The sequence below is a fragment of the Sceloporus undulatus genome, chromosome 4 (genome assembly GCF_019175285.1).
Source record: "Sceloporus undulatus isolate JIND9_A2432 ecotype Alabama chromosome 4, SceUnd_v1.1, whole genome shotgun sequence".
Classification (NCBI taxonomy): Eukaryota; Metazoa; Chordata; class Lepidosauria; order Squamata; family Phrynosomatidae; genus Sceloporus; species Sceloporus undulatus.
In genome coordinates this window covers 10,479,123-10,497,101 of record NC_056525.1, presented here as the reverse complement: position 1 = coordinate 10,497,101, position 17,979 = coordinate 10,479,123, and the positions used below count along the sequence as shown (strand labels likewise).

The following is a 17,979-nucleotide window of genomic DNA, read 5'->3' as shown; positions in this document are numbered from 1 at the left end:
AGTGGAGTCTCTTTTTCTGTAGCTTGAATCAATTGCTTCATCTCCTAGTCTCTGGAAAAGCAGAAAACAAGCTCACTCCATTCTCATGACATCAGTTCAAATATTTCAACATGGCTATTATATATCACCTCTTAATTTTCTCTTCTCCATACTAAACACACCCAGCTCCCTAAGCCACTCTTCTTAGGGCATGGTTTCCAGACCTTTCATCATTTTGGTTGCCCTCCTCTGGATATGCTGCAGAGGAGTGTGTCCGCTACACATTCACAACTGCATTAATGAATTCCAGCCAATGTCACTAACCCTGATACATGAGGTATCAACCAGAGTTGCACAGAGTAACACATTGAAATAAAAATTCCAAGTCTAACAAATAAGGAATACACACACACATTTTTTCAAGACCATACTCTTGTCCTGAGATTCATCTTCTCACCCAGAGGACTGAGAGAAGAAGGCCCAGGCCCTGAGAACTGGGAACCCTAGATGCCACTTTTACTTCAAACAGACATATTTCAACACTGGGGGTATAGGCGATTTCACTTCCTACTGCTCTCATTTGACAGACAGCAAAGAACAGAGAATAATCACAAATGAAAACCTGGAAAACCCCTGCCTTAAATGCCAACATGAGTTTTGCATGTAACAAAGGCTTTCTGTTCTAGAGTTTTAAGGACATGCAAGGAAGGAATATACTGGGGGCAACTAGATCCCTACACACACATGCGCATGCACGCGCGCGCACACACACACACACACACCCCTGCAATGCAAGAGTTCAAAAAACCAATTTCCCACCAAAATCACACTACGAGCCCACAATGATAGATAGTCTTTTTTTAAAAGAGGGATTAAAGCACTGAATTAAATCCAGTTTATGGAAGAGTAATTTAATCCCCTTTCCACACACACCCCTTTTTCTTTCTATCCCTAATCTCAAAGTGTGCAGGTTGCATTTTGTCTTGCCAAGTCCTTCCAGGCCATACTTTGATGTGTGGAGTCATTTTCCCTTGATGTCCTCCCCCAATGCCCCTCTCTGTTTTGCCCCATACCACCCCATCCATCCCATTCGGGCCCCTTCCTTTGACTATTTCTGGCAGTTCAGACTTCAGCCACACTCACCTTTGAAAGGCCGCCAACCTCCAAATAAAAGCAGATGATGAAGATGTTCCAGGTGACCCAGATGGCTGTCCAGATGGCATACTAGGGGGAAAGAGGGGGTAGAGCAAAGGGACAGAAAGGAAAAAAGGAGGAAGTTAAATTGGAGAAGAGCATACAAAGAGACGTAAGCTCTCTGAGGCCGACATCACAATTTAGATATTTAGAAGATTGTTCCATGATCTTAACAAGAAATCATTTTTTGCCAGCAAGCAGAGTCCTTCAGCCTTTAACTGGTTGGGGTAGAGGGATTTGAAATGGGTGCACTGCTTTTAATGAACAATACAGGGTGGTTTTAAAACCAAATTAAAACAGCATTACTTTTTTGCACCATTCTTTTTTAATCATTTGGTCATAGTGTTTTCATTGGATTGACTGTTTCATGCTTTTTAAAACTTTTGTAACACACTTTGTTTAAGCTGATTCCATTTAAATTGTTTTCATAAACTGTTCTGAGTTCCATTTGAGAAGAAAAACAGGATAGAAATCAGATAAATAAATAAATATCAAAGCAAGCTTTCTGTGCTTCTGGTATCCTGCTAGCTTTCAACAAAGGTAAGAATTGTATGTCTGGCAAGAAGGATGACATCCCTGCTCACAGAGCATGGAAGCAATGCATTAACAAATAATGGCAGTACCTGTAACACATTGCTTTTTAAGCTAATAAGGACTTAATCATATGAAAATAATAATGTAACAGACAATGATGTCATTATTTATTAGCCTAACAAGCTACATTTCTTCACATCTCCTAGGTAAATAGGAGGTACTGTAAATATGAGATAAAATGCTAGTGATCAAGAATAGGCAAATGCACCAGGGGGAGGGTCCCTTTTCCTCACCATGTATTCTCAAAAGGCCACATGGGTGTCCCCCCTCCCAAAAACTGGAAGCAACCCCCCCTTGTAAATCACTTGTCTGGGTGCCCATTTCTGTCGTCAGCAGAAATAGTGGCACACTGGGCAAACTTTACACAGAGCTCCTGTCTGCAAGGAAGCTGCAGTGGCAGCTCCAAAAACAGGCCACCTCCTTTCCCTGTGCTGCACAGTGTGGACTATTGGCATGTGGACAATGAATCAGAGTGAAATGGACCTGATCCAGCTGTCCTGAACCAGAAGTCACTCTGGAGTTTCTAGGAAACAGCAGGCTTTCCCCTGAATTTGCTTACTTTGGAGCAAATTTGGGTTAAGGGCCAGAAATTGTGGTATCTTTCCAGAAGTAGTTGGGGGTCATTAGGACTGCCAGCTCTGGCTTCAGGTGAGTTTGGCATTCTTCCCCAGTGTAGACAACCTCAGTTGTGTATCCTGTATGGCAGAGTGTTGGACTAGCTGGCCATTTTGGTCCCCTCCAATTTTGAGAGTCTATGATTCTAACTATTCAGTTTGAGAATCCTGTTCCCAAAATAAATTCAAAACCATGGCTGTTTCTCTGAAGATGCCAGCTACAGATGCTGGCAAAATGTCAGGAATAGACTCTTCTAGAACATGGCCACATAACCCTCAAAAACCCACAAAAAACCCCATGTCCTTTAAACTTTAGACAGTAACCTACAATAGATTTGCCACCCCACTAGCTGCCACTGAGCAAGGTTATCAGATGTAGAAATGATAAAACCTGGGGGTATTTGATTCAAACTCCATCACTGAGAGTTCCTGCATGGCAGGGGACTGGACTGAATGGCCTTTGTGGTCTCTTCCAACTCTAGGATTCTATGATTCTATAAATTTTACCATCAGAATTTTACTTAGTGGACTTCAACAATCCCCAATACCTCCTTCCATGTTCTGTCTTTGTATTATGGGAGTCATAACCAATTTTACACTGTGGGTATTGGGATTACACAGCTAACAAATGCTGCAAACAGCCTCAAAACATTACACAGAATCTCTGTTACAGATGTGATTGTTGAGATCAACTAAGTGGGACATAATTCATTAAATCAGCAAAGTGTGTGAATGGATTTTTCCAAGAAAACAGCTGGTGATAGAGGGGCTTTAACTCTGTTCCCCCTGCAGGCATTCCCAGACAGGATTCCCCTCTTATCTTCTGTTTGCATTGGAAGCTTTCATTGGTGGAAATGGGAGCTTTGTTATTCCAGAGCAAATGGGGAAGAAGGCTGATTCAGATATAAAGTGTTGATGAGGGCAAATTGGGCGGGCGGGTGGCGGGGGGGGGGGAGGACACCATGGGGACCAATTCAGCTTGGGACTATTGAAGAAGGTAAATGGTGAAAATGACCCTCTTCCTTGGCTGGACCAAGTCCCAGTTGAACTAGTTATACTGGATATGTGCATGTAAAAATTCATCCCTGCTATTCCTACTTGCAAGGATGACATCACAGCTATTTTGTTTGGGCAAGTCATATGCTCTCAGCTTTAGAAGAATGCAATGGCAAACCTTCTCTGAACAAATCCTACCAAGAAAATTCCATAATAAGTTTGCTTTAGGGTCACTGTTGTATCTTTTATTTGTGCAACAGAACTGCATTTTTGCAAATGCTATTTCTTCCCAATTCACCCAGCCCTAGAAGGAGTGGAGGTGGGGGACTGATTGAGGTTCTTTGCAGTTGAGTCTGGAGATCTGCTTGTGAAACCAGAGAATCACCTGGATGTTAAAACAAGTCAAATGACATCTGACACTTTATAATGAACTGCTAGGAGCTGAGGCTGTACCAATTATTGTCTCCCTGACATACATACTCACATACGCACACATGCAGATACAAAGACACACGGATTGATGGGTAGCTGTCACAAATTGTCTTTCCACTACAGGCCCAGGAGGTGATGTGGCCGACTTGTTTCCTTGATTCCAGAATGAGGCTCTCTGCTTGACAAGCAACCTCCCTGAAAAGGCCTGACTGGAGAATCCTCTCTTGCCAATATCCTAGACAGCTCTATGGAGTTTATTACTTAAGCAGCAGGGCTTGTCAATGAGTATTTGTCTTCCTCTTCAATAGCTTGCAGCAATAAAGCCAGACTTGGAGGAGAGAAGGCGTTTATATTAATAACCAGCCAGGCACAGAAGCCACTGTGATTTAGAGTGGATTTTCAGTACTCGCTGAACTCAGGAGCATCTGTGGCCAGACTTCAAGGGCCTGGATCCAATGCTAGCACAGTGATTAGATGCAAAAGCTGTTGAATACTGAAAAGAGTCATCCTGGATATCCTTGCAAAATGAGTTTCACCAGTCTATAGAGGCTGGGTGGTGCAATAGTCTGGGTAACATGCTGATCACGTACTGGTTAGATGCCTGAACACAGCTCCATTACCCACAAACTATCCATGCTGATGGAACTCCCTGCCACACCAGGTGGGCACTTGTTTCCTCCCTCTCTTGGCAACCCTTGTAAGTATGCTAGCAGAGCATTGTGTTCTACAAACATTGAAATGGATCTTGGCAAAGGAAGCAAATACAGTGGGCACAATTCATCAAGAAGTTACCCACTCCTGCCAGAATGAATGAGCACAACAAGCACACTACAGAGACTATTGTTGGGGAAAGGAAACCATTTGTTTCAATGCAATGCAGAGAAGTTGCTACTTTAAACTACAGCCCCTAGGATGCCCCACCCCGTATAGCCACTGCTATGTTGGCTAGGAGATTTCAAGAGCTGGAGTCCAAAAAAAACAAGTTATCCGAGCTCTGAACTGTTATGAAAGTGGCAGACTGCACCCTAACTGATCTACTAGTTTAGAACCACTAGACTGCAATGGTACTGGTGGGTAAGCCTGGTGGGTTAGACTGCAGTGATACTGGTGGAATGTACTTTGGCTGATCAACCAAGTTAGAACACAGTAAAGGCACGGAAGCTCCAGAATTCTATTACAGGAGGCAAAGGCTAATCAATGCAGATGTAGCATGACTGGTTAAGTTAATAGAAGATATTTACATAGGGCATGGCACTGTTGGCTGGCAATTAGTGTACCAGGCGCTTGTACTGTTAACAACATGGTAATTTAATTTATATCCAAAAGGCTGTGTAACAAGGTAAAATAGTCTGATTAAAATAAATTATGCACACTCTGTCAGAAGGGGCAGATGAAAGAAATATTTGTCCATAATCTGAACTGCCCTGCTCTTAGCCAAAGGTTTATTATACACACATACACACAATACACATACACAGTTTACAGAGGGGCAGATAAAGATTTGAGGAGTCAGATTTGCTTCCAGGACTTGAGGTTTCCTATCACTACCATAGTTTTGGATTTTTAAAAAAGGCCAAAAACACAGGGTAACCAGATGTCCTAACTGCAAAGAAAGATAAGGCACTGTAAAATGTAGGATATCCAAAATGTCCTACATTCTGAGCATGACTAAGAAGCACGCATGTATATTTACACTAGTGTTTTTAGCTTTTATTTTGTAATGTCCAACATTTTTCTTGAATGTCTTACATTTTGCAGTTCCTCTTGTATAGAAGGCTGAGATGTAGGACTTGTCCTGGGAAAAAAGGATGACTGGTCATCCTGGAAAAACAGCACTTTTGAATTGTTCTCAGAAACAAGCCAATGCCATTTATTCAGAATTAGAATTATAAAGTAATGTTGAGAGGCTTTAAAAATAACAATCAAGGAAAGTAGAAATCCATAACATGTAGGGTTGACAATCAGGCACCAGCTACCGTACATGTTCAGTCTTCCCTTATCCAGAGTTTAAAAATCCAAACTATTCCAAAATTGTCCATCTGGGTGGCTGAGATAGTAACACCTTTGCTCTCTGATGCTTCAGTGTACGCAAATTTGAATACACAAATACTGTGTATAAAATTACCTTCAGGCTATGTGTATAAAGTATATACAAAACATGAATGCATTTCATGTTTAGACTTGGTCCCATCTCCAAAATATCTCATTGTATATATGGAAATATTCTAAAATCCCAAACATGTCTGGTCCCAAGCATTTTGGAAATGAGGGACTCAACCTGTATGAACAATTTTGTATCCTACTGAAATACTGAGTGAAAGTATTGATTTCAGTTAACTCTGTCATGTATTTAGCTCCAAATTAACATATTGTCCACATTCATAAATTATTTGATGCACATATTTCTGTCTATATGAGGGGCTCATATCCCAAAATATTAGGGAGAGGCATTGCATCTTCTTCAGTCTACATAAAAGGAAATCCATACCAACCTTCAAAAAGGTAACATCTCGTATAATAAGGAACACCTGCCAATCCTTCCGGCCCTCAAATAAGGGACAAATAAATGGGCCCTTGGGATCTGCTGAGGTTTGGTTACAGGATTCCCCCATGGATACCAAATCCATGGATGCTCAGTCCCATTATACACAATAGCAAAGTAAAATGGTGTCATTTATATAAAATGGCAAAATCAAGGTTTGCTTTTGGAATTTTTTTAAAAATATGTATTTTCAAGCCATGAGTCATTGAATCTGTGGATGCAGAATCTGTAGATACAGATGGGTGACTGTAATAAGGGACAAGACTATTAAGTAAGTATGACAGTGTGGCTTCAGAATCATTGATCAAACTCTGTGCTACTTACCACCACAATGTAGCGTGGTCTGTACTGGATTGTACCAAAGAGACCGAGGATAACAATGATGATGTGGAGAAAATTGGCAAGAATTGGAGCCCATTGGTATCCCAGGAAATCAAAAACTTGTCTCTCTAAGGCAGCAAGCTGGAAAAGAAGAAGCAGGAGAAAATGAATAGAAATGATCAAGGCTTGTCATTAAAATTATTCATCTCTTAACAACAAAAAAAGAGTGGTTCATTGCCAGCAATCCCTGCCTATTTCCCCCCATATCCTCTCTATCAGTCATAGGAAGAAATTTTCATCATGTTCCAAGACAAAATTTGTGCCAAAGAAATCAAAAATTGTATGTGCACAATGAATTCAATGAAACAGTATAGCTGGGCACCAAGGAGGCCCTTCTCTCAGTCCCATTGCCTTACCAGGCTTGTTTCACTGGTACAAGGGAGAGGGCCTCCTTGGTGGCTGCTCCCAGGCATTGGAACTCCCTTTTCAGATTGGCTAGGGTGGTTCCTTCCTTGGTATCATTCTACCACCAAGCAAAACCCTTCTTATTCCAATAGGCTTTTAGAAAATGACTGCAAAGGGCTTTTAATGGTGCATTTTTTTTTGTTTTTTAATATATAAATATCCTGTCTTTTAATGAATATTTAAATAGTTTTAATTCTAAATGGCTTAATTGCTTTATTAAAAAACTTTTTATGTATTATTACTGAAGTTTTTGTATGTTTTTTATCTGTTCAGGTTTCAATATTCTGTAAACTGAATATTCAGCAGCACTCTATGGCTCTGTGATAAGCTGGAACCCATCTAGAGGAGGGCAGCCAGGAGGGTCAAAGGTCTGGAAACCAAGCCCTTCGAAACCAGGCCCAGGATGGTCAAAGGTCTGGAAACCAAGCTTAGGAATCTGGGTATGTTTATTCTGAAGAAGAGAAGATAGAGAGGTGACATAATAATCCTCTTGAAATACCTTAAGGCAGATCATGTAGAAGATAGAGCAAAGGCATAGCTGGAAAATCAGTATGTAAAAGGATCTTGTAGCATCTTTGTGACTAACTGAAAGAAAGAAGCTGGTAGCATGAGCTTTCACAGAAGTAAGCTAAAGTCTGTAAACATTCATGCAATCAGCTTTCCCCCCATTAAATTAGTCTCAGAGATGTTACAAGATCCCTTTGCATAAAGACAGAACAAGTTTGTTTTCTGCTATTCCACATCTTAGGACAAATGGTAAGAAAATAGGATCCACCTAAACATATGGAAAATCTTCTTGATGTTAAGAGGAGTTTGACAGTGGAATGGACTTGATCACAGTGTAGTGGACTCTCCTTCATTGGAGGTATTCAAACAAATGTGCTTTAGTTGTGCATTTCTAAGAGCTGATATGATAGCCCTGTTTGAATATTTCAAGGGATATCATATTGAGGAGGGAGCAAGCTTGTTTTCTGCTGCTCCAGAGAACAGGTCCCGGAGCAATGGATGCAAGCTGCAGGAAAAGAGATTCCACTTCAACATTAGGAGAAACTTCCTGATAGTAAGGGCTGTTTGACAGTGGAACAGGCTCCCTCAGATTGTAGTGGAGTCTCCTTCTTTGGAAGTCTTTAAGCAGAGGCTGGATGGCCATCTGTCAATGGGGATGCTTTGATTGTGATTTGCTGCATGGCAGAATGGAGTTGGACTGGATGGCCCTTGTGGCCTCTTCCAACTCTATGATTCTATGATTCTACAGGGCAGGGGTTGGAGTAGTTGGTCCTCGGCCCTTCTAATTCTGTGAGTTTTGTGATTTTTATTATTCCTTCCAGCTCTTGAATTATTCAAGTTTTATTTCCAACATTGAATCCATTCTTCTGTATGTGCTGTGTTGGGTCACGCCTGACATGTCTGTGTCTTTCTTTCAGTGACTCTAGACGGGAAGCCAAGTCAAACATCTTCTCACAATATCCTGAAGTCACAGGGTTATCTCTCTGAAACATATACCACTGCAGGGTTTCTTTGCTTAATAGCTAAACTAATATACTGAGGCACTGATGCTTTATCTACATTTTTTAGGTTTAACATAATAAACAAACCCAATTCAGTGCCTGATTGGATAAACTGATTACAGTCATGTGTCCTCTGGCCAACCAACTAGAAGCTAGGATTTCTAAATGTGATTCCAGTATGTGCTTTGATCTTCCTAATGAAAAATTAAGGGCTTAACACATTGCCATGGGCTCCAATGATGCAGAGAAAATTGATTTTGAAATGAGTAATAGCCTTCCAGTCCCACTTTCACAGGTAGGGGAGTTGTTCACTCAATTGCTGCTGTGTTTCATGTGGGATTGTTGGTGGCATCTGTCGGTTTGCTAATTAAAACTAGATGCCTTGGAGTTGAAGAATATAGCTTTCAAAGGTGTCAAAAAGAAAATAAAGAGAAAATGATAGTTAACAAAACTTAATAAAGACAAGAAGAGAGGCAATAGGCAATGGGCATGATCCCACTGTGATGTTCTCCTGAGCAAGGCTGTTAAAATGGGAATTTACATAGGAGCACCAATGCTTGGTTATGGCTTATTGCCTCCTGTAATGTGCTGTCATCACTTGTGTTTAAAAGCATAAAACATCCAAAGGCCTACTATGCTGCTAAAGTAACTACAAGGCCTCTTCCACCCTCCTCAAGTCAAAAATGGGCTCAAGAAAAAAGGTACCAGGAGAGAAACTGGGATCAGGAACTGCCAACCTTAAATCTTCCTTACAAATGTGTGCATAGAAGATCTGTATAAAAAACAAAAACGAATTTGCAGATGGCACCAAATTAGAGGGGGTAGCTAATAACCCAGAGGTCAGAATCAAAATGGTTTTAACAGATTAGAGAGCTGAGCCAAAACTATGAAATGTATTTCATTAGGGAGAAATGTAGGATACATACAACAAAACAATACACATGCAAATCACTTCTGCGTCCCCAGGCTCACACAGAGATATATATACCCAACATTTTCCAGGCAAACATTCTCTGAAGATGCCAGCCACAGATGCTGATGAAACATCAGGAAGAAACTCTTCTAGAACATGGCCACACAGCCCAAAATACCCACAAAAAACTATGTAGGATACTACATTTGGGCAGTAAAAATGAAATACACAGATATAGGATGGATGACTTCTGGCTTTACAACAGTACATGCAAAAGGGGTCTGGGAGTCTTAGTAGTCCACAAGCTGAACATGAGTCAACAGTGTGATGGCAGAAGCTAAAAAAGCTAATATGATTCTAGGCAGCATCAATAGGAGTGACTTGAGCATGTCCAAAGAAGAGTGACCAAAATGGTGAAAGGTCTGGAAACCATGCCCTATGAGGAACGACTTAGGGGGCTGGGGTTGTTTAGCCTGGAGAAGGTTAAGTGATGATATTATAGCCATGTTTAAATATTCAAAGGGATGTCATATTGAGGACGGTCCTGAACGGAGCAAGTTTGTTTTCTGCCACTCCAGAGATTAGGATATGGAACAATGGGTGCAGACTACATGAAAAAAGATTCCACCTAAACATTAGGAAGAACTGATGGCAAGAACTGTTCAACAGTTGAACATGCTGCCTTGGAGTGTGGTGGGGTCTCCTTCTTTGGAGGTTTTTAAACAAAGGCTGGATGGCCATCTGTCCAGAGTGCTTTGATTGTATATTCCCGTGTGGCATGGTTGGACTGGATTCCTGTGTCCAGGGTTGGACTGGATGGTCCTTGTGGCCTCTTCCAGTTCTGTGATTCTATGGCCTGTTACAGACAACCAAAATAAAGCTGCTTCGAGTCACAGTGGAGGTATGGTGTTTCAATGATGCATGCGTCCTAAGAGTCCAGAAGTCGCACCAAAGGCATGCTCCAGCCCTAAGGACTGGAGCGTGGCTTTGGTGTGGCTTCTGGACTCTTAGAACGTATGCATCATTGAAACACCATACCTCCACTGTGACTCGAAGCAGCTTTATTGATTCAATTTCCTTTCCCTCCCTCTTGACAGTGTATCTCTTGCTTATATTACAGCTTTTTGGGGAGAGGGAGAGGTGTGGATTCTCAAATATTTAAGCATTCCTAACCTTGCCAAAATATCTCTAGGTGGATTTGGCATATGTTCTCACATTCTCTGCTAGTTTTCCTGTTTGCACAGCAGTATTGCTAATACATGGGATGTGCCCAGCCCTGAAGTCTTGAAATCTTGTGTGGATGGTACTGTAATAATAATAATAATAATAATAATAATAATAATAAATTTTATTTCTATTTTCCACCTCTCCCAATGAATTGAAGCGGGATTACAAACATAAAACCACAATAACATCTAGATTACAATAAAATACCATCACTTAAAAATACAATTCACAAAATTATTGTCCCAAAAATGGCAAAATTACTAAAGTGGGCATGTTAAACTATCCCTTCAAAAAACAACTGAGGGTTATGGGGGTAGTGATAGGAAAGAAAACTTCCTATTTAAAAAAGAAAGCGGTCGAAGGTCCACATGATAACAGACTATTTACTAAGGTGACACGACAGCTGTCAGGTTGTGACTCAACAGAATGACTTCAAAAAAGAAGTGGAAACTAAACAAATTCTTTTGCAAACCTGGTCCAAATGGGCTAGTGCTCGAAAAGACAGGAAGCTATTAACACTGATCCATTTCCTCCTTGATTCCACTCATGATCTGTGTCAACATTGCCCTTCCACAGCCTACATCCTACAGGTATTTTTGAAGGAAGCTCCCTCATCCACAACCAGCATTGCCATTTGCTATGCTAGCAATGGTCACTGGGAATACTTGTGGTCTACCACAACATGGGAGGCACCCCGTCAGGGGAGGCTGCTCTGAATATTCAATAGCCTGGATGCTGAAGCAACAATTCCAGATGAACAGAGCTTCTAGCCTTGGGGGCCAAGTTGAAGAGTGAAGGTATTGCAAAGTAGGTTCTCTAGAAGCCAGTAAGCTGTCCACATGAATCAGGGAAAGAAGACAACTGGAATCAAGGTGTGTAGTCAGAGAAATTCCAAACAGGGCAATGAGTATTAAGGAGAACCAGAGAAAAATGCATGAATATCTTTCCAAGAATCAGGCAATGAGAACTTTAGATCAGTGGGAGAGAAGTTGCTTTGCATGCTGAAGGTCCCAGGTTCATTCATCAGTATCAGATCAGTCAGCAGGTGATACAAACTACGTATAACTAACAGAGACTATATACTGTTCAGAGAAGCATTCCCAGGCATTGCATGATTATTATTTGATGTTTTTAATTTGTTGCCTCCTTTGTATTAATATGTATTATTTTATTATTTTCTAGAATGTACGCCATAGGCAGGCTTATTTTTATCTTTATCTATTTTATTGATTGTATATACAGCACTGTGTAAATCTACAGAGCTATATAAATAAAGCCTAATAATAATAATAATAATAATAATAATAATAATAATAATAATATAAAAACTACAGAGACCCTGGTGACCTGCTATCAGCCACAGAAAACAATGTTGGTGAGATGTACAAAGTGCTCTGGTATAAAGCAACTTTCTATGTTTGTCGCTGAAAAAGTGGAGATAAACAATAGTCAGCCCTTCACATTCACTGAAGTTAAAGGTGCAGGATTCCAATGATAGTGGGACATCAAATAATAAATAAATTTAAAATCCACTATTTTTTTTGACCTGCAAGAACACTTCTCTAGGAATTTCTGGGTCGTCCTGCACAATGTCTGGTGGAGATTGACCACAGAGTCATGTTGTAGGACCTAGAAATTCCTACAGAGAATGCATTAATCAAATCTGTGAGCAATCCAAACTACAAAAGTCAAAGCCGTAAATGTGGAGGGTGACTGTATATGACGCTCGACATCAAGTGCACTGTTGCCCTAACAAACACCTGTATCTGACTTTAAGGACACTTCTACTAAAATTAGGCAAGAAGAAAATGATGGTCTGCCTCCGGATGGACCATGCTGGTTGCACACAAAAAATCCTTGGCCAATGATGAAAGTGCAGCCCTGGGGCCAAATGTAGCCCCACAAAGCTGTTTGTGTGGTCTTCATCTTCTGCAGACTTCCTGAACCACCTTTTTCTCCCTTACCTCTAAGGTTAATCAACTCTCCTGGAGATGTCCAGAAGCACCTTTCATATAGGCTGCAGGGTTCCCCTGCTCTGCTCAACGTAATTATAGATTTATATACAGTATATATAGAGAGAGATATCTACCTATATTGATATACTGTACATAGAGACACATACATGAACCAAGGAGTGGGCTATTGGCCACTGCAGTAGTCTGATTTTGGTTTAGGTTTTTGACATTTGGGCCTCTAAATGGTCTCAGGGCAGAAACATGATCCCCAGACCCTGGACAGGGTGGACAGTGAACAAAATGTAAAGGAAGAAAATCAATTCATATGAAATGTGATGCTGGAGGAGAGTTCTATGGATTTCATGGAACAATAAAAAGACAAATGACACTGCTTTAACTGCCATGGCTCCATCCTATGGAATCCTGGTTTTTGTACTTTGTTGTGGCACCAGCTTTGTCTGACAAAGAAGGCTGCATATCTCACAAAACTACAAATTCAAGATTCCATAGTACTGAGCCATGGTCATTAAAGTGGTGTTAAACTGCATTTATCCTGCAGTAGAGATGCAGCTCTAGAACAAATAATGCCTGAACTCTCACTAAAAGCCAAGACACTTAAATTGAGGCTGTCATATACTTTGGACATTTCATATGATATGACTCATTGGAAAAGATAATAATATTCCATAAAGTGGAAGGCAGTACAAAAAGAGACAGACTTCCCTATGAATTCATTCAGTCAACGAAACCACTAGACTGAGTTTGTAAGACCACATCAGGGCAGTTGATGACTGGGCCTTCTAGGACGGAGGGCCTCTCATTCATAGACTCACCATAAGTCAAAGTCAATTTCCCAGCATATACCAACAACAGACAACAATGACAACTACCCCAGCATAGTTGTCCACCTCTGCCTATTGTATAAGAATCTCTGATGCCTGAGCACACATATCATCTACACCTATTCAACTCTGGCCAGGTAATTCTTGGATGAAGCCTGTGATTTTCTGGCATATCTTTTTTTTTTTTACTGGGATCAGGAAGCAGAAGGAAGAACAGGCAAGCTGGTTAGAGGCTGCCACCTATTTTTACCAGATGCCACTTCTGGCCTACTATCAAATCTCTGAGATCAATTATATTTCCATTTTGTTAATTTGCTCTGCTCTGAAATCTCCCTAATGTTATTTGCTGGGAATGCATACATCTTTCTCTCACACACACTTACTCATTGTCTGTCTGGACTATTGGGGGAAAACAGTCCAATAATTATTGCAGGATTACAAGGAGCTAATTCTCAGCAACACAGGCAAGCAACATGGATTCCAAACTTTTTGATACTCCTTGAAAACCACTATGTTGAATTGACTTTCTCCTCTCTCTGGTACATGAAAGCCAACATGGTGTAGGGGTTTGAGCATTGCACTACAACTCTGAAGACCAGGATTTGAATCCCTGTTCTGCCACAGAAATCCTCTGGGTGAACTTTGGCAAGTCACATTATCTCAGCCTCAGAGGAAGACAAAGAAAAAAACCCAGCTGAACAAATCTTACCAAGAAAACCTTGTAACAGGGTCGCCTTAGGATAAGTCTGAAATGACTTAAAGTCACACAGCAAAAGCAACACACTGGTTTAGCACTTATTCTGTTTCTTTGAACAACTAAAATGAGTGGTATAGGTCTCCTCCCTTGGCCAGCAGAGATCCATCTCCGTGGGGTACAGAGGCTTTTATCAGTCATCTTAAAAGTGAGAAGATTTCTCAAAGCGGCTGAAGAAATTGGTCCCCAGATGCAGTTTCACTAGGTACTAATGGCTCTTAGGCTTCAGGTGCCAAGATTTAACAGCAGCTAGCTCAACAAATTATTTTGGAAAGCCAAGTAACATTAAAATAAATACATAATTGGACTGATTTTCGGTAGCGTCTTCCTGAGTTTGTGTGCCAGTGCAAAGCTGAAAATGGTGACAAGGCGGTGATTTACTAATAATGCCTTTCCCAGCATGAAGTGATGCTTTGGATCACTTAGCAGCAGGGCTGCCAAGATAAATTTTGCAAGGTGGAACAATACTGCTCTCAGGCCCCGAGAGGTGCGAGCTCCTCTCAAAATTGAGGATTTAAGGTCCAAATGGATCTTTAATCCTCAATTGTCTTTTCAATAAAGATAATGGTCTAATGTGACATTATAAAGTTGTAGTTTTTCCTTCTTTGTAGAAAAATATGGTTATGATTAAAAAAGGAACAAAGTAGACTGAGGAACCAGAATTCAGAAGCTTAAGTGAATACACCACATTTCATGGAGTGAAATGTTCCATTTGTTTTATAGGGAAAGGATCTTGGTAAAAAGGCAAAAAATACCTGAAGAGCTATATGTTTGCTAACTTTTGCAAAATAATGCAATGGAAGCGGGCTATGAGTTTATTAGTTTGTTTGTTTTTTAGGCACCTTCTTGGCTCTCTGGATCAATTTACCAGCTGAATGCCCCTATTGTAGGGCCTGCTTAGCAGATAAGGATAGTTATTATCACACTTTTTGTACTTTAAATACCATGCTACTGGGCTGGGAAACAGTGCCTAGTGACAAAGGAGTTTTGCATAGGTGGGCACAATCCAGTCCACAAGTCCATACATACTACCAAAGCATTTGAATGAAAACAGACCATCACTAGCAAGCAAAATAGCGAATTTCACCCTATCCCAATCCAGCCTATTCTAGGTTGGTAGCGATGGTATTTTTTCAAAACTGGATTTCTCCAGCCACCCAGAAAACCCATGGAACAAGCCATAATGACCATTATGTTCTGGCTTGTAACCTTCTCACAAGTACATGGCTATTCCATAGCCTATAACATTTCACAGATTTCACAACATTTCACATTTCACAAATGGGACACAGAGAGTCTTAGGGGCTCTACAGACAAGTCCCTGTTCCTGGCCAGATCAGGGCCGTGGCAACCTCATCCTGCGGCCCTGATCTGGCCTTTGAAGGGCACAAAAAGGAGCCTCAAAAGCGGCTCCTTTTTGTGCCTTCCAAAGAATGTAATTGCTGTGGCAGCGTGGCTGCATGGCACCCCTTTGGTGCTGCGTCATCTGGATGCAGTGCCAAAGGCATGGCATCATGGCGCCCTGGGGCAGAGTCAGGGCATCTGTCATCAGGACACTGCATTCTGACTGCCCACATGCGAGTCTTTGGAGCTGGTGTGTATACGGCTATAATTGTAAAACAGAGTGTAGCAAAAGTTATTGATAAGAACACATAGGCTGGGAGGTGCTACATCAGTTTGCTTTTGCCTATGCCTACTGGGAAGGACAAGATTCCCTCTTCTCTTCTCCCCCAAAATGAGTTGAGTGCAAACTGAGCTAATTGATGAGCTCTAGTGGGGCAGTGGTTAAATGCTGGTACTGCAGCCACAACATTGTGAGTTTGGAGATGATTGCATTAGCTCTGCTGTTGGGATAGACCCAGGAAGTCGCTTTTTCAAACCAGATCTTATCGCATTCACCCAACACCGGGCAGTGGCCCATATGCAACCCAGGCTTCTCCAGGCTTGCCCTGCATCTTTTCAAGAATGGGAAAATCCCATTCTTGAAAAGCTGTGAGAGCAGCACAGGTTGTATATGGGCTGCATACTGCCCGGCAGTGAGTGAATGTGATAAGATGCACCTTAAAAAAGTTGCATCCCGGGTCTACCCCGGCAGCAAAGCTAATGTGATGATCTCCTTTAATTCTGCAGGGCTTCAGGATGATTCAGCCTCCCATCCTTTTGTAGGTCGGTAAAATTAGTAGCCAGCTTGTTGGGGACAATTGGCTTAAACATTGTAAACCACTTAGGGAGTGCTAGTTCACTATGAAGCGGTATAGAAATGTAAAGTATTATTGCTATTGCAAACTACTCTTGCACTGTGAACTCAGTTTGCAGCAACTGAAGTAAGCCTAAGAAAAAGGAGGAAACTAGAACGAGAGAGAAATGGGAACATTTTAAAAGCAGATGAAAAAGCAGGATGACAGAGGTTTAATCAGGACTGTCTTTGGCAAATCAAGATAGTTGAAGAGCATGAAGGAGAAATTAAATGGGGAACACATGAGAAGAGTGGGTTTCTCTTTTTCAGTCTCTCTCTCTGTGTTGCTTGTGTGTGAGATCCAACAAACAGTTTACACTTGGCAAAGTCCAAAGATTTCCCTAACCCATCACCCTCCACAACTAGGCCAGCCTCACAAGCCATCTGGGTCTAAGGTCATCACTTCATGTTGCCCAATACTTGGCTGTGTTTATGAAATCTCTTTTTACTTTTCTTTTTCAGCACAAGTTGTCAAGGAAACATGACTTACGGGTCTGCATTTCTACCCCCAGCATCTCTCTCCAGCCCTGAGAGGTCAGTACTGTAGAGTAATTGAACAGGAGGGGGCTGTTTACTACTTTGTCTCGGTGATATGTTTGGTCAGCGCTGCCCTTTAATAAAATAAACACCATTCTATATTAGGTTTGGTCTGTCTCCTGCCTCAGAAACTAATGCCTGCTTACAAACCTTGGGGCTGTTGACATTCGAAATTGCAAACAGAAATAAAAGCAGATAAAACTGATGGGGGTCCAGCCCAAAGAATGCATCACATCTTCCAATTTTTCATGATGGACAGAAAGCACAACAACAGCACGTGTCTATGATGAGTGAACCACCTTGCAAATATACAGACAGGCAAACATAGATCCCACATTATGTGTTCATAACACACTGATTACTTCTCATATTGCTTTGTATTATCTTTGCATCAATTCCTGTCCATGTTTTGTACACATTTATATTCTCAATGGCTTTAGCTTATCTGCTTCATCATTATAAAATCAAATTTTTGTAATTACATTATTCTGAAATCATATGTTCTTGAAGCATTTTGTTTTGGTATGCTGCCATTTTGTTTTTGGTGGGACAATTCCAAATACATAGATAGAAAGATGTAAATATAGATATGCTTGCCTACACTATCAAAGCAAGTTACAGAGAAAGTGTACATTATATACCCTTCAATATTTCACAGATGAAAACCAGGACACCTAGGGCCAAGCAGAATCAGTGTGGTCAAGATGACCAATGTTATTAATGCAGAAGACATGATGGTCCTTGTGGTATCTGTCTACTTTAAGATGCTATGGCTCTATGATTCTAACTAAAATCTGACTCCTGATGTGGAAAGTTGCTCTGTGTTGACTTCGAATTAGATTAATTGATTTAGAATATCCCAATTGAATA

General features: G+C 41.0%; 1 protein-coding gene across 3 annotated transcripts in view; it reads right to left on the bottom strand.

Moving 5' to 3' along the window:
• Positions 1 to 17,979, bottom strand: part of NKAIN4 (sodium/potassium transporting ATPase interacting 4) — a 125,860-nt gene that overhangs the window by 71,663 nt on the left and 36,218 nt on the right. For all 3 annotated transcript variants that reach the window (XM_042465264.1, XM_042465266.1, XM_042465265.1), the window contains exons 2-3: positions 6,676 to 6,813; positions 1,123 to 1,203 (exon numbers count right to left, since the gene is read on the bottom strand). In XM_042465264.1, coding sequence (XP_042321198.1) covers positions 1,123 to 1,203; positions 6,676 to 6,813 — 219 coding nt within the window. The remainder of the gene's footprint in view (positions 1 to 1,122; positions 1,204 to 6,675; positions 6,814 to 17,979) is intronic.